General features: G+C 41.6%; 1 protein-coding gene across 1 annotated transcript in view; it reads right to left on the bottom strand.

Moving 5' to 3' along the window:
• Positions 1-24,330, bottom strand: part of olf186-M (Ki-ras-induced actin-interacting protein-IP3R-interacting domain olf186-M) — a 146,536-nt gene extending 122,206 nt beyond the window's left edge. Inside the window, exon 1 of the mRNA XM_071595360.1 lies at positions 24,125-24,330. Coding sequence (XP_071451461.1) covers positions 24,125-24,330 — 206 coding nt within the window. The remainder of the gene's footprint in view (positions 1-24,124) is intronic.
• Between the last annotated feature and the right edge of the window lie 264 nt (positions 24,331-24,594).

Genomic DNA, 24,594 nt, shown 5'->3' with positions numbered 1-24,594 from the left:
AGTATTGTCGGGAGTGATCTTAATAAAATCTAATTGCACCCACTTTCAGTTATGCTAATACAGTGTTCAATGCGAAAATGCTACATGGCCCATAAAAGTAATAAACAATGACTCGTCCACTTGTTTAGTATTTCGAACGATCCTTTGGTCAAATATTTCGAGATGGATGGATTAGAGCTATCCATCAGATTATGCCAGATGAAACGAACAGGCACCGACTCTCACATTATCAACATAGTTGTGGGTTCTTACAACAGTGGGGAACAGCGGAAGTGATCAACAACACCGCCACGTGTTTCGGACTGAATACACACACATTCACACACCACGAGACCATTTAACTCAAAATAGATTCCCGAGCAGATTTGTCGAAATTCAGTCAGGCTTCTGATCGTAATTATCCATCGCAGGACCAGTCTTGGCAACATGATTCTCAAAGGTAGTTTTTTTAAAAGAAAATACCCCTCTCAGGTAAGTATAGATTCACTTCGAGCGTCACACTTTTGGGGGTGGAAACGGAGGATGACTCCGGTAGTTTCCACAAATTTTCACGGACATGTCTAGCAAAAGAATTTTGAGAAACGACCAATAAATGCGTTATCCGCAGAACAAAAGAGAATCACACCTATCTTCACATTAGTGCGAAGGCGAAATCACAGATTAATTATATTAATTGGAGCTAAACATGCACGTTATGCCGAACTACTTGAGAGCGTACATTAGAAATCATCAGCAAAGAGTTGAAATAATACCTTATACTGAACAATAATTACAAAATTACCATAAAAATTTATAGAACAGGCAGCTTTATTCGGTATTTTAATTTTAACAACACGACCAGAAATAAATTTATCAGAGCAGGCAGCATTCTTCGGTATTTTGATTTTTTTACAAGCAAGACGATTCCCAATCAATACAAATGTTAATTTTCTACCAATTTATTAAAATTAGACCCCCTAATTTTGTTTCCCACCAATTTCCGTCCAGCCACTCTGTTTAAAAAAATGCTGAAACAAAAGAATGTCAAAACGTCCATGTTATAAGCCCTGCTTCGAATTCACTCGTTCTGACTTACAGTGGGGACCACATTGCGTTTGTTTTCAAATGTCCTTAACCTGTGTACTGGGGTGAGAGAATCGACGGTAAGTTAACGACTCAAGAGAGGGCGGCGTCAAGAGCCTCAGAAACTGTCTCGCAGCCAGTAAAGGAAATAAAAGTCTCACCGAGCAGGGAGAATGCAGGCAGGCAAAGGCGTGCGAGGGGCCCGCGGAGTCAAGTCCTCTCCCGTCCATGGCCGGACGGAATTCGCTCCTTCGATAGACTTCCTAGCGAGGACAAGGACGGAGCCGACATCACGCACGTTCGTGCCTCGTGTCGGGGTGACTCAGCGCTCTTGTTTGACTGGGAACGCGTGAAAGTGTCCCTCAAAAATATTTCGTAACTTTCGCGGAAGGAGAGGGAGGGAAAATGTTTGAACTCGACTCCTTCCCGAAAGCCAATACTTCTGGCCGGATGAACAGCGATCAGAATTCGATTGAGCCAATTATACTGCCCCACGTTTTCCCAACATTCAACACTCCCAAATGTAGGTAACGTTTGTGCTAGTACTTTCACTATACTTGCCCAATATGAAGGGATTATTTTTCCAAATTTCCTAGTGAAATAATTCAGCTTCACTACTAAGGTAAGTTTTCCAATTATTTTTGACCGTAGTAAATAATCACTTCAACATTTCAACACATCTGTTCATGGAAGGAACTCGGTACTCCTAATGTCCTTTGCCTTCCGCATCTATGCACTTATTCGGTTCACAAAAGTAAAAAATTAATCACCCCTAAAAAGTTATTTGCAATGATCACACTTTTGTTAAGATGAACTATGGAGCATTTCAGGACCAATTGATTGATGTGAATATGCCAGACTTAAATTTCATGGGCAATTATTATCCAGTTCATACTAAAAGGATTTCAAATACGTGGAATATCACGCGAAAGAAATTTTCAACTAAATGTATCTTACACTTTCAGGCTTCACTTCGTGGAATCGTTTGATGTCCATATTAAATGAGTTTATAATTTTCCACAGACTTTATGTGGAAAATTACGAACTCATTTGATATGGATATCAACAAAATGTTCATCCAATACTCTGGAGGTTCGGATAGGTTCCATTCATATGGCAATGCCATCTTGCCAGATCCTTCAGAATCGCAAATATTGCATAACAAGAGACACGGATGAATGCCTACAAAAAATATTCGTGGACGAATGGGAATTTAGCACTTTTTAAAGGCGGGACTTGCATTATACCGAGAAGATAATGGTAACATGGGAGGGACAGAAGAGGTCACCGAAATCTCCACCACAGATGGCTAGCCAGCATGGACGGCTAACATCCCCATAAAATAATCGATCGACTTTGATCTCACTTTTTCATGACCTGGTAGTTTATCATTTTTTTAGGCGCATCCAAGGAATTCCTCACGCCATCAGACGACCCGAGCAACACACTGCGCAAGGACATGTGGCGGACGATCGCGGGCCCCGAACACTTTCGCCCGCTGGCCCGGGAGGGTGGTCGCAGCCGACGACGACGAACTGAGGAAATGATGAACTTCGTCATCGACCGTGAAAAAAAACTGACAAAAAATGCGTCATGCAGGAGTCAAAGAGTCCAGACTTTCACGATCTCAATCTTCATGCGATTTTCCGCGCGAATTTCCCACTTGCAAAACACTTTTCGCACGAATAAAGTTAAGTCCATGCCGTAGTCCCTGCCCCTAGAAACCGTCATTGTTCAACAAATTATCGTTAGTTCAACTCAATCAATAAGAGTAGTAGTAGTTATATGGGAAGATCATTTGTGCCATTTGGGATAGGTGGGTAATTTTGCAGGGGTAGGAATTTCAGGTAATGGGGTATGGGATCCTGGTATCAGCACAAGCCCAATCTTAAATAAAAGACGCTACATTGCAACGTCACTACCGACATATGGTATACTTAACTGGAAGTTCACTCTCCACTTTGCAACAGAATAGGAATCGGGAGAACCCTAAAAAATTCTGTCACCACCGGAATACGAACTCGGATCATCGGGGAGGGAAGCCAATTCAATGATTTTGGGTAATTAGCTCGGTGATTTAGATTTTTTTCATATTATTTTTTCAATGGGGACGCCACTCATTATCATATTCCCGATGTATTTTCATTTTATATTTCACGTCTTATCCGCAAGTCGAATCATCAAGAACTTTGTTTAGATTGAAGTCACACAAGTAGCAAAAATAATTTGCAATGTGCAATAAATAACACTCGGAAACTGAATTCTGGAATTTGGCTCTCGCCATCATTCATCATGCTCACTATCAGCTTCTCGTGCGTGGGCGAGAGAAATGGGAGGGAAGGGATTCGCAACCAACGGAGGAAACACATGGGGAGCTTAGAACAACGACCAAATGAGTCAAAGGATGAAAATATTAAGATGGAAAACCTATAGACCACAAACTGTGGTAAATGAGAACAATATTTGATTGGGCGGAGTTCGGAGGCCTTGCGGAGTAGTAGCATAATAATAAAATATGGGAGAACTGAAATAACCAATTCCCACACTCAACACTAATAATGACAACCTAGTAAACATCAAGCATTTGTTGAATTTTAATTTACTTTTTTTTGATTAATGCTAGGTTAACTAAAGATGCCACATTACACCATTAACCCTTTCATAACTATAATACTTCTTTGAACACAACAGTGCATGAAACGGCAACAAACAAAGTATTAAGACGCCTTAAACAAGTGGTTGCCATGGCTAATGACTGACACAAACATAATTTGCTCTCATTAGACGTGAGGGCAGGGAGAAACCCTAAAAGGACGTTGACCTGATACTTATTACGGAAAGTGCAGGTAGGGGAAAGGGTCTGATCTGACGGGAGGGTGGTCGGAGAATTCAAAATGCAGACTTAAAACGGGTCGGGATGAGAGGGAGGAATCCCCGAGACATCTTAGAATTTTCGAACCCCGACCCTCTCAATGAGAAGCCAGTAGATCACTCATCTCCCCATTATGGTTACTTCTCATTTTAATTCTAAGGAACACTTCCGCTACCGCGGTTTACTTCACTAATTACAACATGCTCCCGATTTGGATTCTATTGTAAAAGTTTAACGGAATCGAATTAAGCAAAGCGGGCCGCAGTGCTAAATCACAGAATTCGGCAGAAAAAAATAGCAGGAAGAATTTGCCTAAGTATCGTCTTTGTGACCAAAACTACTTATTTCAAGTGCAAATTTTAAAGTAGGCAAAAGGGATATCAGTGGATTAGCATTCTTAGGAGATGAAAAGTATGGAAAAAATTAACTCGATAGAGATGAAAGGTAAAAAGAGGAGGTACGAAAAATGCATAGGGACGAGGATGTCGGTGGATGATAATCCAGGAGAAGCGGTAAAAAGACATACTGAGATACAGCAAGGCACAGTCGTACTGAGAGACGGGGGAAAAGTTCAGAATCTTCACAAAAAACGTCGTACGGACCTGTAGAAGTTTCCACTAACCCTCAAAGGTTATCTTCAGGACAAGACTGAACAAAAGTAATAAAATGAAGGGATGATCAGAAAAAAATTGAGAAAGTTAATTTGACCAATGCGAAATAACGCTGGGGTTAAATCAATAAGCGACTAATTAAAAATGCTGCTAGTTCTCGGGATGCCATTTACCAAGTTCGGAAAATCCGTCAAACTACTTTACCATTAAACCCGAAGGCTTCAACTTTCTTGAGAAACTCCATGGTTGACAATGTGGCGTACTAAAAAGGTCGAAACACGCTGATGGGTAGGAAAAATTAAAGCAAGTAAAATATAACCCAAAAAAAATAAGGCGTTGGATTACAAGGAATAATCCGGAGAAAATCAATTGCGAAAAAATGAACTTCAAAAATTTCCGTGTAGATATATGGAATCGCGTTGCAACAAAACTAGTTGTTAAGATATGATGACTGCTCACTATTGGCCTGAGCGACTTCCGCGACGAATGCGCTTGCCATTCGTCGTCTAACTGCAGATTAGTCGAGGCATGACTCAGTTGAGCGCCTGGGGCATCGACCAAAGTCGGCAAATAGAAAACAAACATTTCAGCGAGCACCACCAAGTCACTGCGCTAAACAGAACGTGCTTAGAAACACCAAACCAATAAAAAAACTACAGCGCACGTGCTTCGAAGCCTCAATAAAATGATCATAACTATTATATTTAGCACGCTCGGTTGCCAGGGGAATAATCACCCCACTGCACTGGGAAACGAAGACAATAGGAAGAGACGAACGAATGTTTCTCTACAAATAAATTCAACTGCATCGCGTAGGGAAAACCTTTTTTCGCCACCATAATGTTTTTATTAGTTGTATTATTTGAACTTCAATATAAAAGTTCATAAAAGAAAACCATCGTCTCGTAAAAAAAACTTCCATAGAAATTACAAATCGATTAGTCATGGATATACGTTCAACTAGACACCCACGTAATACTCTATGGAAACTTAATGACAATTTTATAATATCCGTGTGTTATCGTTATCCATTCAATCGACGATTATACAATATGGTATATTCGCGAAATAAAATGAAAGTTTTAAATGTCCAAACACATATTTGTCTTCAGAACAAACTTCTATGTGGCTAAACCAAAATTGATTTCCCAGGTTGCTCATATATTAACTCAATCCTAGTTTGCGCAAACTGTAGATGGAATCACAAATCTTCAAAGCGCGAACACGTTTAATTTCAGGGAAATAAATGCAAATGAAATGAATTGAACGTGACTCAATATACGGATTGCGATAGCTGGGGGTCGTACGAGTGAGAATTGACGAAGGAAGGAGGGAGACTAATCACTTGCAATGCCTACTGAACTTTTGTCCAACTAACGTAATACGCACATCAATTGTGTCGCGTGAAATACAAGAAGATATGATTTCAAATGCTCAGAAAAGCTTGCGAACAGGTGTGATGACAGTTGTTAAAGAAATCCGTCATCTAGCATCCAGAAATTACTCAACTCCGCTCAGGGGGTATTACTGAGACGTTACACTAAACTTGGAGGTCAGCAAACTGGATGGAATACTACATTCCTCAATGAATAGGTTTTATTACTCGCTTTACCGAGCACAATTCGAGTCTAGGAAAACAGCAATAATGAACGCCGGGACATTAATAATTAACTGTCTCCGATTAATGCCTTTTGATTTCACAAACATCTCATAAAAAATTTAAACTCCACACGAATAATTCATCAAAAGCCGGAACCCGAATGTTAGCAAGATATGGTTACATGTTAAACATACATAAAACTCTCTTTTAGCGACGAGGTAGCCAAGTGGGCAGTGTGTCGGGCTGATTGCCGAAGGGTTCGAGGTTCAAATCCCGAAGGATCTCTTCTGACATCCCCAAATACAAGCAGTTCGGTTTACCAGGAACTGAAACTTGAGATAAGTAGGAAATTTAATGGTGTCACGGGAAAAGTAAGCACCTGCCCTGAAAATACGAATTTCCCAACCTTTTAGACTGATTGGGTTTTCATGACTACCTTCATCTATCAAAACCAAATCCTTTACTGCGAACGGTGAACATTTTTCTAACAACCAGTGCCGTTATAACACACCGCCGAGTTTGTATTTGATAACATGTTTCACGGGAATTTATTTGACACGTAGAACAAAAATTTAGACTCGCGAGTCTAAAAATATGCGGGCTAATTTCCAACGGCGACCGCTGAAATCAGTGCCGAATGAGAAAAAGTCCACGCACCACTTCTCCCACCCATCTGCCCGAGAGCAAGTCCCGAGTGAATTACGCAAACGTTCCCTGATGACCGAATGGTATTCAAAGCAGCATACGAAAAACATAAAAAGAATCACTAAACACCACACATAATTTAGATAGAACGGAAAATCCACGCATGCATTTTGTTTCGGTCGAGCGATCGCGAAGTTTAACTCTTCAAAATACGAGACATAGTTTTATACGGAGACCCATCATCGACATTCAATAATGGACCATTCTACGGACGTCTATCTCTTGGGGAACCCGACGCCAAGCCGAAATGATCCTCGTACCAAAATCGACGATTCACATCCAAATATTCTCACGCGATAGGCCCGTATATTCGACGACCTCAGCGGATCGAAAGAATGGTTTGAATAATTTTTTCCGCGCACACCGTCCCGAGAAAACTCCTGAGAACGACTGAGTGATCGATCGGAGATTACTTACGAGGAAGCCTCCATCCCGCAGCGAACCGCAGAGGGCCGACCGAGCTCTTCCCGGCGACACGCGACGACAGAAGTAAGTCGCCTAAGGGAGCGTGAGTCTCGAGACGACGGGGGAAAAACTTCGCAAGGGGAGGCAATTTGTCTCCCGCCTCGACAACCAACACTACCGTGAGTGGAGCCTCACGACTGTTTCGGGACGATGCAAAATAGCGATAAGGGAGATAAGGGGCGGGGGGGGGGGAGGCGATAAAACGACTAAGAGCGAAAAAAGGAGCGCGAGAGCGGCGTCTTCTCCCCGCCCCCTCCTCACCCGCGTCTAGGAGACGGAAAGGGGGGTGGGAGGGAGGGGTGGGGGCGCGCGTGCCCAGGAATGATTGATGAAGGACGAAATGGTGGGGGTCGGGGGAGACACACTCACACGCCTGAGAAACCTAGACGACCCCCCCCCTCCCCCGATAGGAAACTTGAGAACAAACCCACGGATAACGGGAGTTGCATCCCCGTACGTATCATTATCACGACGAGATGATCCACACAATACGTTGCATAACGCGTCTAAACCTTGGTAACATCATTCTGCAGATGGATTTGCCATGTGCAGTTAACCCGAAGACCAGACCTCAGCAACGTCGATGACTTGTGCACTTACTTATTTCCTGCGTGAGCGCCTCTCTTCCTCGACTATTCTCCCGCGCTTTTACCCTTCCACCGCATAAGAACTACACGCCACAAGAGCCGGTATTCTCTGGCCCTACTCGCAAAATAAAACAATGGTACAAAGAATATTAAATGGCAAAAGCGAAATTGAAAACTTATAACAACCACGTAAATTAATTCTCGCGGCTCACAGATTTCACGCAAACGTACGAAATAATACATTGGCAAACAAGTTTCGAGTCGGGCGTTGATTTGAAAAATTCGAGTTGAGCGATGAAAAATTTGGGTTTAATGCCAACAAAAATATCAATCCGTGGTTTCGGGCGCATCTTTGAGAAATCTACTCTCCCTGAATTGAGATACGAACAGTTATTCCAACCAAATTCTTAAGTGCTGAGCCAATTGCCTTGTGTCTGCATTCAATACGTATAGATTTCAATAATTTTCACCTCAAACAACGGATTATTTAAGTACGCTTTTGTAAGTACCGCATGGAGCCTGATAATGACGCGTTTCGTCGATATCCAGATCGTGATCTAATAAAATTTGTGTGGAATAACCGAGTGTTTGTTTCTCAATGCAGCGAAATATCGATCATGTTTTGATATTTTCATCGGAAAAAAGCAATTTACAAATTCGCAATTGAAAATCGTGTTTAATATAAAGTGAATAATGCCGGAACTACGATAAAAAGAGGAGTAGCAATCGGCATTGCACGCGTTTCCGACTTATATATCAGTAGATGTTTCTACCATCGTTCCTTTGAGTAATGATATACACAGTGAAAGTATGCAATTAATATGGAAATAATCCACGCATTTCTTACGTAAATCCATTATAAATTCAACACATAACAATGGGAGATATAAAAGTTATTCTTTTGAACAAACAGTAATCTCAAAGTGGATTCCATGGGGTGTTTCCCGATTCCCTATCATCCTCGACTCCTAACCAATGAGGAATTGGGAAGATATAGGGAGGTAATTTAAAACAAATGTATATCAGTATTGGGTAAGCATATGATTTTAGCTACTTTCGAGTGGTTTCCGTCCACACTACAGAGTAGATACGTGTACAATTTACATAGAAATGAACAGAAGACGCGAAATCTAGCTAACGGCAAACGGAGAAGAAACTATTTTTATATTCTAGCGATTCGAAGTGTTTCCTGTCTCTCCAGAGAAATCGATCTAGGATTTTATATGCCTTCCCCCGAGGGAGGAAGGCACTTCCTATACGCCGCCGGGCAAACCTGTTCCGCCATAATCTAAACCGCCAACGCTTGGTAGATGCCACATTCGGGCGGGTGATTTTTTTTAAACAGTACTCCCCCCACCGTTTGCATTTGAGAAATAGATCCTCGATCGCGAATATGAACCTTGGTCTCAGCGTGGCATGGAAACTACCATAGTGTTAACTTCGCGTTAACCATTTACCAGTCCGTGAGAAACGTTGATTCCTCTTATAAAAATGGAAATTCCCGGAAAACGAACACGATAGCCATGCTTCATATGTCCTTTAAAAATAAAACCAAGGCCTCCCTTTCCTCGATGCAAATTACCTTCGGGCGATCACGTCATCAGCTTGGTAAGGAGCTTGGAAGAGCCTTTCTCTTAAGGAGTGAAACGTCTCAGTTTTTCCATGCACTCGACGATTATTCGGTCGCGGCATAAATTAAGCAGATTCCCGAATACTATCATTTAGCCGTGGACTTTCGGAAGGATATTTCACGGTAGAGTCGCACTCACGCGGATATTGGGTAGGCGCAGAGATTTAGATAGTTTTTTAAATTTTAAATCCCTGATACGATAGCGGGACGAATGATTTTCTTCTCCGATTTCCCGATAACACACCCACATCCGCAACGAAATAGATGACCGGAATTCCCTCGCATTGTGGGTAAAAAGCGTCCACGGGCGACGGAGTCACGAAACTCAAAACAAATTAGGAACAATAAGCATATTCCGCCGAAGCAAAGAAAGACCTCTCGTGACCACTCGATTTCCTTAAATCGGACTCTTTATTCCCGATTGCCAACCTTCGCCAAATTTAAATTTACTTCAACTAATCAGTAGAAAAAAATGTTCAAAGACGAAACTGTAAAATCTAGTAAGTACGCAAAAAAGTAATGCTTCACTCTCAACCGATTCGCGAGAAAAAACGTTTTGACATTTTTTCTCACTTGAAATCTATTACACCATCATAATTACGACGAGCGATGCAATAAAAAAATTTGAACATTCCATCGCATACGGCATTACTCATTTTTTAGCCAGCATATGTGTGTGTCCAACGAAACGCAGTTCAAATAAACACCTACAGTCGACTTTCCAACTACCGATACGTGAAAACAACATAATTAGTGGTTATTAACAAATTTGGATGAATACAGTTAACAAGTGTACGTCCATTAAAAATACAAACTATTAAAACGAAAATTAAATATTTTGAGAACTTCAAAATAGTTCATTTCAAGTTCAACTCTCGGACGGTAATCGAATGCTACGTTTCCAAATGACGTTCCAACTTTTTCAGGTCTGCTTCGAGGGGGATACGCTCAAATTTAACGATCAGCTTGATTATGTCATGACACACGGACACATTCGCTGCTAGTGCAACTGAAGCCTCACCGGAGCGAGCAGAAGAGATCTATCGGCACGTAACGTAAAATCCGACTCAGACTGCACGATAGACTTCGAGGGCGTCGACCGCATACAATCCGACTTAGAACCGCGACCGCACTCCCAGATGATCCAAAAGACAAGCGAGGCAACGTGATCGCGGGGAACCGAAATAGCAAAAAAAATGGATTTTTACTCATGTGGTTTAAAGTGCATTCCACCCCAGAATATTTCACGGAAGGGGAGCATGGGTAAGCCAGGATGTCGACCAAATATTAGTGTGGACGCGGGGAATTCGAAGTGTGTGTGGGCGGTCAAGATAAAAGAGTATCGAGTCTATAAGACTGGGTTCCAAAAGAATGTTTTTGAACCACCGGCAATGGAGAAGTGTGCTAAGTTGGCTCGATCATGTCTCGAGAATGAACGGATAGCCGATTGACCGAACAGATCTATGAGAGAAGAGGGAATGGGGCGGAAAGAAGTGTTCCACTAAAATGCGATCAAAGAGAAGGCTAAAAGAAGAAATATCAGAAATCTCAAGATCAATATGGGGAGAATTTATTAAAACGAAGAATAAATGCGATAGACAAGAAAAACATGCATAGATAGGACAGTGATGAATGAATTCATGAAAGACAATAAGCTATTCATACCAGAATCAAGCATTTCCAGTCTTCGCAACCCGAAAGCAAATGCCGAGGGGGGCACGTGTGGATTATTGTACCATCGCAATTGTACATGTATCATATTTTAAAAATTATTGTGTAACTACATGGGGACGTGGTGGTCCAGAAGTGGAATGTTGGACAACTGAGGCGGAGGGCCCGGGTCCGATTCCCGGGCACACCTCTCTGGGGACCATCAACTTTACCCGAGCTGTATGATTTTTTCGGCACCGAAACTTCCTCGGACACCATAACCAGCACAGGGATGGTAACCGGCTCCCCTACCCTGATAAGTGAATGTCACACGCCGTCGGGCTTAGTATTGGGTGAACTCTACCACCTCCTATCAAATCGACCTTCGGTTGATTACAGTGTTTATGGTTTTTTAAACGGTTTACGGTTTGACTACATATATGCTTATTATCATAAAATGCTGTTACTGATAAAAAATACGTATGAAACACAAGCTGTATCCTGACGAGACCACGGCCAGTTTTCCAGGGGGGGATTGTTCTTCCACCGACAGACGCCACCGATATAATTCATCCCCCACCCCCTCGGGAACGCCGTTCCGTTCGAGGGACCGAAATCCGACGACCCCACCCCGAAATAGTACCTAGATCCCTCCCGTCTCAGAACCACGTGTCAAGTGTCCCCAAGAACCACGTTTACGCTCGTTCCTCAGCGACCAAGTCGCTTCGGGTTATACAGCTTTGACTGGTACCTATTTTTCATTAGTTACACCATCTCAAAGTAATAAGCATACATACATGTAGCTAAACCATAAACACAGTTATCAAACCGAAGGTCGATTTGATAGGTGGTGGTAGAGTTCACCCAATAGTGAGACCAAGTTGATGCATCCGTTCACCTTGCAGGGAGAACCACCTCGACACAATCCGGTCGTCCCGGTTGGGAGAAGAAAACACAAACGGCGAAGGTGGCGGGGGGAATGGGAGGGGGGTTGGGTGGGGAGGGCAGAGGGAGGGGGATGGAGAACGGGGGCGAGGCCACGGGGGAAGGGAGAGGAGGGTGAGATAAGCAGTAAGAGAGAGGGAGAGAGGAGAATTCAGGAAAATGTGTCAGATTTCCCGAGATCGCCATGGAGTTGCCGCCTTGATCGAGAAGCGTGCCCTCGACGGATTCTGCTGGGAAGATACGTACGTGCTAGAACACGCGTGCATCCCAGAGCCGTCGATCGATCGAGTCGAACTCGACTCCACTCGGGCATTCGACTTGGGTCTCGGACTATATTGCCCTTCTATGGACGCGGGACTTCAATCGAAACTAGACATTTTGAACACGCTCACTTGTTTAGGAAACTCTCAGGATCATACCAATCACCACTGAAATTCAGACCACATATGGCTAAAGTCGATCATATCATGAGGAAGGATGATCGCAGTCCACAAGAAGTGTTTCCACTACATTTTGGTTTTCCCAACGCTGATCGAAAAAATATTGATATCTCATTAACGCACACATATCTCCTTACTGAATAATTAAATAATATTTACATCTGTCATTAAATTGGCAGATTTAGAATTTATATAACACAGTAATCAACCCTTAGGGTTGTCTGATTGGTGAGCACACTTTAATATGTACTGAGCCCATTGGCGTGAGTAATTCACTGAGTAATTGGGGCCATTTCCTCAGTTTCTCAGGCCAGTTTCACAGAAAAATCTGATACTCGAAAAACCAACACAGCTTGGGTGAAGTTAAGTGTCCATAGGCGTTCATGGGGCGTTCATCTAGGCACTATATATATATATATATATATATATATATATATATATATATATATATATATATGACGAGCTGAAGGGAGGAAGGAAGTACACAGAGATGAAGAGGGACCTGATGTAGAGTAGGTGCTGGATTGTGTTTCGTCAGGAGTCACAAAATATTTATTTGGTAGTTGTATTCATCCAAAACCTACCATAACCGGTAGATTACTTAATAAAAATTTATATATATGAATATATATATATATATATATATATATATATATATATATATATATATATATATATATATATATATATATATATATATATATATAGAGTCATATCTAAGTTCTGCGGGGTCTTCTAAGTCAAATTTTCCCATCACAAAGTTCCTGAGGAGCCTCATGCGTCAAATTTTTGCGGAAACTTTAACGGAAGAGATTACAACAATATCCTCAGAACAGGGAGACTATAATGAATACAGGTCTTAATTACTTTTGAGGTTTAACCTACAGTAAATTCCGACGTCTTGGGCTATAAAGAGAGTGACTTTGAGAAAATCTAATGGATTACTTTTTCGGACAACCGGACGGGTGAACCGAGATATTTTCTCATGTTTACCCTCTTTCCGACGCTAGGAAAACATTATTGCAATTTATACGCCTGTCCAGATTACAACCTAAACGGAAAAAGCAATCACTTCCGAAATGAAAATGGAAGACAGCGGGACGGAAGCTTTCCATGAAGGGCCGTTAATTAAGACGAGTGGCAGGCGCGCGAGGGAACTATTCTTATCTTTCCCACTCCTTAAAAGACTTTTATTCACGACCCTGAAAATAAATGCCATGACCACTTCTGGATCTGTATTATTATTTCAAATCGGAGGAAAAAACGACCAGAATTCACAACGCAGGGAGAGATTCAGTGGAGGTGTGGCGTGCCATTAAGCACGCGACCGGGGGGGCTCATTTCTCAAAGCTACATGTCAGTTTACGAGTTCTCTTAAAGCTGTCGTAGATGTAATACCAAACTTTCCAAATCACACCCTGTGATTACAGTGATTAGTATGGCAGGAGATTTAATGCCATTACAACTCTCACCTCGAAGAGAACTAAAAGGACTTCCCTAAGTTTAATCGTGACTTCAAGAAAATGGTCTCTGATAGGCAAATCTATTTCCAGTCCTACGAGCGTTATTGATGCATTTGGCAAACATCTTCACAGTAGTTTTAGCCCCGAAATTTTAGTTTTCCACGGTTTCATCAGGGTGCTGAAAATCTCGAGACTTTGATTGAATGTTATCAAAATAATTTGATGAAGCTCGGGTGATTTTTAACCTATGCCTGCAGTGTTATCGAAAAAGAAAAAATATTACCGCATTTTCGGCACATCTTACTCTTAATTCTTTAACATTTTTTTCGGGTCAACTATTTTAAACAACTGTGTTCCACGAAGACTTCCTCAACCTTTCTAACTGCTAGTCCGTATGGGAAGAGCAACTAACAGTAACCGTAAATGTGGGTATAAAACATTGAATCTTACAAGCACCATTATCACAGTAATAAAGAATTAAAACTGCTTTGCATAAGGAGTGCATTTTAGAACTTGGAGAAATCCTAAAATATTGATTGTAGAATATTTAGGGGTTTTTCAGAGACACCATCACTGCTGCGGATTAAAAATACCGACTTTCACTGGTCGAATGGTAAAATCATAACCTTATTTCATTCGATAAACAGGTTATTTACCGCTGAACAGCAATTCAGTGGCTTTTTTAGGTCATCTATATTTTCCGAGTTCGCAGAAACCATTGTTCAATCCCCGGCAATCACACCCCACTTCTTGCCCAACCCCACCTTTGGTTCACCACCAGAACGAGCTTCGTGTATCCGCGCACGTTCTGACCCGGCGGGCAAGGAAAGGCCGGGGTGCCGGCCGACAACCTCCGAAACGCGCGGAATTCACTTCTAAGAAACGCGGAAAAAATGAAAACAGGCCTGCAGGCGAAAAGGGAAGACTGACCGGGGGGGGGGAGAAGGGATGGGGGAGAGAGTGAGGAGAAATAAACCCATCCATCCACTACGTGCTCGAGATAACGTCCTCTTGAGCTCTCCCTGGAGTCCCAACGCCTTCGTCCTACTTAAGCGCGGACTGCGAGAGGAACATTCGCGGGGAGGATTCGCAATAAACGCCTCGTAACACACGAGAAGATGAACGGCTGAGGGATTTACGAGATGCCTTCGCCTCGATATTCCTTTTGCACAACCTTCCGAATACACCTGTCGATATGAAGGGAAGCTGACAGCTGACTTCAAAAGAGAGCGGATGGACTAAATACCTCTTTAAGTACCTAAATCTGTACGTAGGTCTATACCTATATCTGCATGAGTGTGCATATGTGTGTGTGTACACATACAATAACACACTCATGCAGATATAGGCATTATTATATGTATTGGGTGAACATCAACCATCAAACTAACCTTCGCCTTGATAACTAGGTTTATGATGTATATACGAGGGTCATCCGGAAAGTAGTACCCGTTCGTGCCGCATGAAGTGCTGACGACGCGAGTAGCCGCTGGACGAGGTCAGATAGCTTCAGTGGCTTGTCTGCCTTCTCTGAGCCAAGTTGCGTGACGCTAGCATTGCCTGTGTTGTTTCTGTGATTGTTTACAATGTTTAAAAAAATTGAGAACGCCGCCAGTTGTGAAGTGAGGGCAGTGATTAAATTCCTCAATGCAAGAAACGTTCGCCCATGTGATATTCATCGCCAATTAAAGGAGGTGTATGGAGACAATGTAATGGACGAGTCGTCTGTTCGGCGGTGGTGTCGCAACTTCAACATGGGGAGGGGGAACACACACGACGATGAGCGTTCGGAGAGACCGTCTGTCATTACAGACCAACTGGTGAGCTCAGTTGACGAATTCGTGAGGAACGATCGGCGCGTCACAATTGATGACATCTGTGAGCATTTTCCCAATGTTTCTCGAACAATTGTTCATGAAATTGTTAAACACCATCTGCATTATGCAAAAATTTGTGCAAGATGGGTCCCTCGCGTATCTCAATGAGCTGGCGGCGAAGGACTATGCAGCAGGAATACAGAAACTTGTCACACGTTATGACAAATGCCTTAATTTGCTTGGAGATTATGTTGAGAAGTAGTTTAAAGTATCCTCTTTCAAATAAAATTTTTTATGTTTGTTAATATTTACTTTTGTGTCTTTATTTCACGAACGGGTACTACTTTCCGGATGACCCTCGTATGTATGCATGTGTGTATATATGTTCATATATATATATATATATATGTTCATATATATATATATATATATGTTCATATATATATATATATATATATATATATATATATATATATATATATATACATATATATACACACATGCAAGTATATATATACGCACACACTATATATATGTACATATATATAAATACATATACATGAGTCTGACCTGAAGAAGGCCTCAGAGAAGGCCGAGAGCTCAAACAATCTAAAATGGGAGTGTCCTTTTACTTGTTATCCATTTTATTTTGTGTTCTATTGTGCCGTCCAAATGTTATATGCAAATAGTATATATATATATATATATATATATGTATATATGTGTGTGTGTATATATATATGTATATATGTATATATATATATATGTGTGTATATATATGTATATATATGTATATATGTATATATATATATATATATATATATATATATATATATATATATATACACACATATATACATATTTTTATATACACACACATATATAGTATACAATATATAATGGATGAAGGGTGTATTGATTGGCAGTGGGATGTGGAAGACTGTGATAGAGGGGAGAATGTTAGGCAAACAAGGAAAGGGCAGGAACAAGATAAGGATGAAGGGAAGAAGGAAGTACTCGGAGATGAAGAGGGATCTGATGTAAATTAGGGCGTTAAATTGTGTTTTGTTTTGTTAGGAGTCACAAAATATTTATTTGGTAGTTGTGTCCATCCAAAACGTGCCTTAACCGGTAGATTTCCTCATAATAATTACATATATATATATATATATATATATATATATATATATATATATATATATATATATATAAATCCATGGGAACTGAAAAATGGGAACGTTAAAATCAGCATACCATATATGTATCCAAAAGATTAATTCCTAGCATCCCATTGCACACGTAGATGCCTATTAGTCGACAATTTTTACTTTTTCAAATACTATTCAACATTGAGGCGAGCTCCAATGCCAGGGTACATTTGATGGCATTGTTGATACACGTTGCAAGTACAGTTATATTTCGATAAATAAATTCACTGAGCGAAACCGAATGTCATGTTTTGGGTTGAGTATTCAATTCGGGCTCGAAGGGCACGGCCCCACGTCCCGGGAACGCACCGATACCGTGTTTTCATTCTCACGACACACGGAGAGCACTTCAAAGCACTTCGCCCATACGATGATGAAAAAAACCACTGTGGACCCCTGGAACGTACGCTAACAAGAGAATCAAGAGGACGAGTTGGTTCTTTTCCACTCCTATCCCCTCCCTTTTCCCGCGGCCATAATTATCCACCGCAGAGGAGAAATCATGGCAAACAGACCCACGATTCCCAAGCAAAAAATTTGTCAATTGCTGGTACCTTCAATCAAACATTAGTCTTCTTATCTTTTTATAAATTTAATGAGTTCCATTTAATATTGACTAACAACGATAATTTCATTTTTGAAACGAGTCATTGCTCAAAACAAAGGTGAAATTTCTCAATTGAACCGAACATACGTTTCAATGGGGCGGTAGTTTCTCGCATTAACGACGAAAGCTCTCCTACAAACAGCGAAGTATTAATCCAATAAATGCCTCGACCTTTGTTAACCTGCACAACACCCCCGCGTTACCACTAGTCAGAATTTGGACAGTCATCCTTAGCGTTGTCAAAGTTTTCATAATATGTTTCCTACAGTTTTGATACTCCACGCACATATTTTAAAGGAACTGGGAAACCGTGTTCCAGGAACTTACGAAGAGTAGAAGTTAATCTTAAGTCAATTTAAGCATATAAACTATAGGGAATACCTTTATGGAAATGGCGCTTCGCAAATAAATCTATATTTTTTATTACACGCGAACCAATGATAAAAATTTCAGAGAAAAGAAATATCTTTGATAAAAATATGCACTTACTTGAGAAAAATTTACATCTCTCCGATCATCATCCGTTTTTCTATTGTATAAATAAAATGAGAAACGTGGAAGCATTCAGAAGAGTATATAATTAATTTACCATTTGGAGTAATACAGAAAAACACAAGCAGCAGATACACTGGACTGAAGCAACTTTCTTCTCAGTTATATCAATGAATAAAGAACAAATATTATAGTCCCATGGGGAGGAACACAAGACGGATAGAATGTTTGTCCGCTTTTCCATGTTGATTTACTTTTCCTCCATCATTTGGCGACGTCGGGTGCTCTCCAGGAAAGATAAGACGTCCAACATTGTATGCGAAACGAAGAAAAAAATAAATCAACAGAGGGAAGCCGAAAAACATCCTTTAACGGAGAAATACGCTGACCAAATACCAAGAAGGGTCGCGAGAAAGGAGTCCCCACGGGTTGAAAGAGAATTCAGACGGTATGCGAACGAATGGCGGCTGTAAACCAAACTCAAATAGGTTGAAAGACTACCGAGTAAATGAATCACCAAACGGATGAAGCTTTTCTTCATGTAAATAATAAAAGTACATTAAAATTAAACTTCGGTAATGGGAAATCATTATGATAGAAAAATCCAAAGGAGACAGAGGAACGAATTGCGAGTGAACGCGCCGAGATCTTGAGGCAACGCCAGTTATTTACCGATCGCCGACGTTCACAACTTACACAATTGTTTTGCGCGGAGGACCTTGAAGCATTGACAGCCAAGCCGTATGAGAACCCTTTCAAACACCTCTGTCTACGAAGGATGGGGGAGCAAGGGAAGAAATTAGCGTAAGAGTAGGTAGGAGGAAACCTTTATCGGAAGAGCCAACGAGGCGGGAAACGCTCGGGATAGGATGCATTAAGAAAAAAGGCGTCACTTTCTAATGCATATTAGTCAAAAAGACGTGAATAAAATTGTCTTAAACAAAAGTAAAGAGGGAAAGGCAACAATTAAACACCAGAGATGCTTTCTAAGGTTTTCATTCATACGATAAAATTTCACCTAAGGTTGGCATTAATTTATCATAACTCAAAGATCATAAATCTTACTTCAAACAGACGAAATAAATACGGCGGAGTGATCACAACTGGTAACAGGTGAATAAGACTTTTTATTCTATCTTTGCTGAGGACATTTAAAACCAAGGACAGCATCAATCATAATCAACGGAGGAAAAATTACAGCTTATCCTGCATTATCGGTTTCTTATCAGTGTACGACCGAACAGAGATATTGGAAGATATTATTGCAAGTAGGGAGAATTAACAAGCTAGCTTGGAAGACAATGGAGTGGGGATCGAATTCAGTAAACGTTCGGACGGTAATGATCGAATTTAATAATAGATTTTTTTCACTTTTCACCGGGATCCAAATTGATGAAGTGGCCTATGATCTTGAAAAAAGCATTGAAGACGTTAATTGCCCGAAAATACAAGTAATTCCACGAATGGGGTCCCGAAAATTATGGCGAAGCAAATGAGTTCAGCGAAACTCTCCGCGGACAGTCCTTTTGATAATATTAAACCAAATGGATCGAGAGAAGTAACTTGAGCACAGCCCCCAATAGAAGTAAGAAGTCACAAGTGGAAGAAAGAGTCGAGATCTCGCCACTCGTTGGTGGAATGACTCTACCTCAGTGCCGAAGACGGCGATAATTCACCGCAGGAACACGGTTCGAGAACCGCTGTTTATTTACCCTCTCCCCTTCGGATGGGATGGGTATCTTCGATGGGTTAAATGGAAGAAGGGACCATTTGGTCTCAATTTCGCCCAAATAAAGACCGCTATCTATCTATCTATCTATCCCCGAGCCGATTACGACCCCTCCCCCCCCTGTGATCGTTCAGTGACCCTTTAGTGTGTCAGTGGGCGCCGTCGCAAGTCGTTCACTCTCCGTGCCCACGCGAGGAGTTGCAATATTGCCTCCTCCCTCCGACGCCTGGAGTACTACGGTCACAAGACGGGTTTATCCCAGGCCTGAGACGTTACGCTCATCACGGCGGCACCACTCTCCGAGAAGGACACGCCGTGCTAACACGAGTCGATAAATTCCTTTTAAGAGGGACGACTGCAAAAAAAAACCCATTCGCACCGAGGAGGGATCTAATTAAGTCACCGCTGCCGAGACACGAAAACAAGCATGGTCGGATTTCCCGAAGGGAGAGGTGTTTGGGGGGGGATGAGAGGGGGCGAAGGGGGGGGGGGGAGAGTGACCGTGATAAGTTCCCTCGGTTCATTACGTTCGCCCGCTCCAAAACACTGGCTCTAATCAAAAGGAAAGAGGATTCATTTCAGCCCATTAGCGGTACTCACACGATCACACGAGACAATTTACTCTACGTATGATCATAGTCTTTGCACAAAAAGACTGAAAGCTTGTAAAAACTGAAGGCTTGCAAAATACAACCTGCCTAGCGATTTTCAAAACATTAATAAAGTTGCCAAATATGCAAGTCCAATCGCGGAATAAAAAAGGTTACCCAGTTTATTCCTTGACGAAATATTTTATTTTGCGATTCCGTTTTCCGCCCATAGTGCCTTCATCTGGCGAGAAACAATCATCATAGAGAGGGCAGGAGGGTGAAACTGACCTGACCTGACTAAACGCCTAATAATGACGCTCCTAAACACATTGAATCTATGGTCAAGGAATGAAAACTTTCAAAAGGGACATCAAGTGTTCCGCAATTGACTCCGGAACAGCGATATTCTTCCAGATATCCCCAAGAATTGATGTATCCCCTTTTATTCAAAGTTCAAATACTGCCTACAAAGGTAAACAAAATCATTTTTAAATGAAAAAGACGTAGGTGACATATAAACAAAGAAAGACCTACCTTCAGTTATCAGCAAATAATAATGATAAGATAAATGTATATCTGTAGGTACAAACTGCAGCTTATAAATGAATTCGCGTACAATTCTATACCTAAACTACTGTACGACTAGCAACCGCAGCATTGATTAAGTTTCCTAATAACCGTCTCTTCCACCTAATTCTCATTTTGCGAAATTAAACCAATATTTCCAAACGACGACCCACCGTTGGATATCTGATTCGTTTGAAAATCTCCAAAATACAAAAACATTTTTGGCATTTCCTACAGAACAGTTTGTATTGATCTCGTTTCAGACAAAAATAATTGAAAATGAAAATTCTTACATGCTTTAAAAAAAGATAAAATGTGGGAAACTTTGTTTCTTTTTTTTAATATCACAAACTTCTAAAAATAAGTGTGACATCTAACTAAATTTAAATGCAACGGGTTTCTATTGCAACAATAAAATAAGGGAAAATTGAGTTTAGAACCTAATTGCTGTCCGTCATTACGATAAAGAAAAACTCTCGTCTTATATAAATAGAAATATCACCCATATTTGTAACTGTAAAAATCGAAATCAGTGCGTACGAAAACATTCGCTCGCGTCTTTGCCGTCACGACTATTTATCCTCGCGAAGAAAAAAGTATTCTATTTATGTCAGACACAGAATGACTCCTGTCACGGCCACCTGGGCAAACGTTCCCTTTTCCCTCGATTCTACACGAACATCCTCGGGAATTAACCACCCCTTAACACGACTTGCACGGCGTCGTTACCCCAGTAGTAAAGGCGGTCGCTGTCGGAATTGGAAGCACGTTCGCACGCCAGACGCGATGCCGGGAAAGTGAGTGAGTGTTACGACACGAGGTTTTTCCTTCATGCGTCCACTTTAATGCATGCGGTTGTAGCAGAACGGAAAGATTCCCCGACGGGCATCGCTTTGAAGACCTCTAAGAAAAGTCCCCTCCCCATCTGCATACGCCTCTGACTAAGCACAGACCCATCTAACCAAATAAAAGTTCTTTTCAGTTCATCCGATTCAAGTTAAGACCCAGGGGGGTGAGGGGCGGGGGACCGGGAGGACGGCGGCAAGGGAAGCACTTTGCTCCGCGTTCTCTGGGCTCTTTTTACGTAACATCTTACACGCAACTCGGATTCTGCAATGCAAACGACGGCCGTTACTAGAATTTAAGGGGGAGGGCTAGAATTTAAGGGGGAGGGGGCGACGACGGAAAATAAAAACACGACACCGAACGACATGCCCATTTTTTTAACCCGAAATTTCGGCCATCTTCAGTGAGAGTATAACATAAAACGGTGACCGTATCTATCGTTGTTTTTTGTGGATTGTAGTTTCCAAGAGCAAGTTCTACTCACAGCGTTTCAAAATCCTCTGATGACAAATTAAACTCAACGGCCGCTGGTGCATTCTGAATGTAAAAATGTACGCTAAATTAGTCAAATAATTGAATTAATCGAACGCGATATTTCAAAATTAAGAACTATATAGTTAAAAAGAAATGTACAAAATTACATTAACTGTGCATTGTAAATCCATTGCTTTACAATACATATATATATATATATATATATATATATATATATATATATATGCAAAAAAGGCCTTGGTGACAGAAATCAAAGACCGAGTAAAAAATGAAGATATAACTTATCTCTAGCTGGTATTTTTAACGATGACATACACCGGCTGTGCGTTCACGTAAGTCCACATTCCTTGTCTTTATCTTATCCAATCAACATTCATTAAATAAAAAAAATCGTCGACTGCATTAAACCATAAATTTTATACGAAATTTAAAAAAAATGGAAAATGTCTCTTCCAATGAAACTGCAGAAATGCTTCGTAGAGTCGAAATCGCTAACGACTTTATACTCTTCATTAAATACTCATCAAATTAACTTACTCTTACACTTTGATCAATTGAATTCCAAATAGATATTCATACATTAACCTAGTCCAAGAGCCAATCGTCAACTTAGCTGATTAACAAGCGAATTTCAAGGTTTGCTTCAATGGACGTAATTTTTTTTTAATAAACAAATTTGACCATCACCAAATCCTAAGTAGTTAGATCAACAGAGGAATAGGATTATGTATATATATATATATATATATATATATATATATATATATATATATATATATATATATATAATTATATAGCAGAAGGAAAAATCACTTTATCCCGACGTTATGAAATCGTATTGCCACCCATAACAGGAAGCAAGTCGTTGGTAACACCCAGAATCAGTTTCTAAAAAAATTTTTCGTTATTTGATAATCAAATGAGTAGTCAACAGTCCAGAACGACAATGCGACTTCAGTTCGCATCGCTGCGTTCCAACACACATTCCAAAAGGTTAGTCCAATATGTTGCCATTAATCGCACTTAAAGGAACGTAAGGTGCACTTCTGAATTCTGTCTTTTTTTTGACGAAACGCATTTTATCTTCGAAACGACAAGTATTTCGACCGTCCGTATTTTGAAATATAAATACGAAAAGAAATACCAAGAACGACAAAACCACTCCACAGAAGAGATGGCGCACAAACTTAGCTCAGGATTATAGTACTTCGACTGTTGCGTTCATTTCGCAGGACAAAATTTACATCAAAAATACCACAATCGGGCTACAGAAAATACAACCCTTTGGGGATGATACAGGCCCACTTAAAAGAATTAGCTGGAGACACAGTGGTTGCATACACCAGAAGGCATAAACTTCATCGTTCGATTGCTGAACGATGTGAACTCGAACTTGCGACGCCGAAATTGACCTAATGTTTACGCGCCAAAACGTATTATTCTTTAAAAAACTTGTAATTCTTTCGTTCATCATATTCGGTTGGGGCTTTCGCACACACGCACGTGAACAAGAAAGGAAAAAAAAGAGAATGAAACTGGGACTTGCTTTAACGACGGTTCAGCCGGGGCAACAGCAATTAGTACCGCTCTCACGACGACACTGGTAATCCATCAAAGGGGCGGCGACCGCGGGAAGCGGACACCGCCGGCGACCAAAAATACAACGGCCGACCACCAACACCACCACCACCACCGCACCAAAGAAACAAGACAAAAAGAACAACGCCGTCTCGGCCGACTGACCTGCAGAGCAGAGAGCCAGAGTGGCTGGCTTCGTGCGGTACGGGCGTCGCGGCTCCACTGTGAGGCAAAGAATCCACCCACTCCTGCACGGTCACGGGGGATTTGCGGGCCGGGACCACGCTGATACCCCCCCCACCCTCCAGTCCCTCTGCCCCCGGCAGCACCCCTACCACCACGCTCCCCTCGCTGCCCCCTCCGCCGTCCATCACCGTGGAACTGCCCCCACTGCCCCCCCCTCCGCCGCACACCACGAGGGTCAGCAACTTAGTCGAGGAGGAGGAGACGCTGGTGGCGGTCGCCGTCTCGAAGCCGGTGGGGCGCGGAGGGGCGGCGGCACCCTTGCCCCCCCTCGCGCCCCCCTCCTCCCCCTCCGCGCCGCCCTCCCTCCCACCCTCCCCCGAGCCAGTCGACCCACCGGCGGCCTCCGGCTCTTGCAGCACTATCTCCGGGACGGACATGGGGTGCGAGGC

The sequence above is a fragment of the Hetaerina americana genome, unplaced genomic scaffold, assembly GCF_022747635.1.
Source record: "Hetaerina americana unplaced genomic scaffold, ioHetAmer1.1.p SCAF_7, whole genome shotgun sequence".
In the NCBI taxonomy this organism is placed as follows: domain Eukaryota; kingdom Metazoa; phylum Arthropoda; class Insecta; order Odonata; family Calopterygidae; genus Hetaerina; species Hetaerina americana.
Note: the sequence above shows the minus strand (reverse complement) of the source record. Positions and strands in the feature narration are given on the sequence as shown.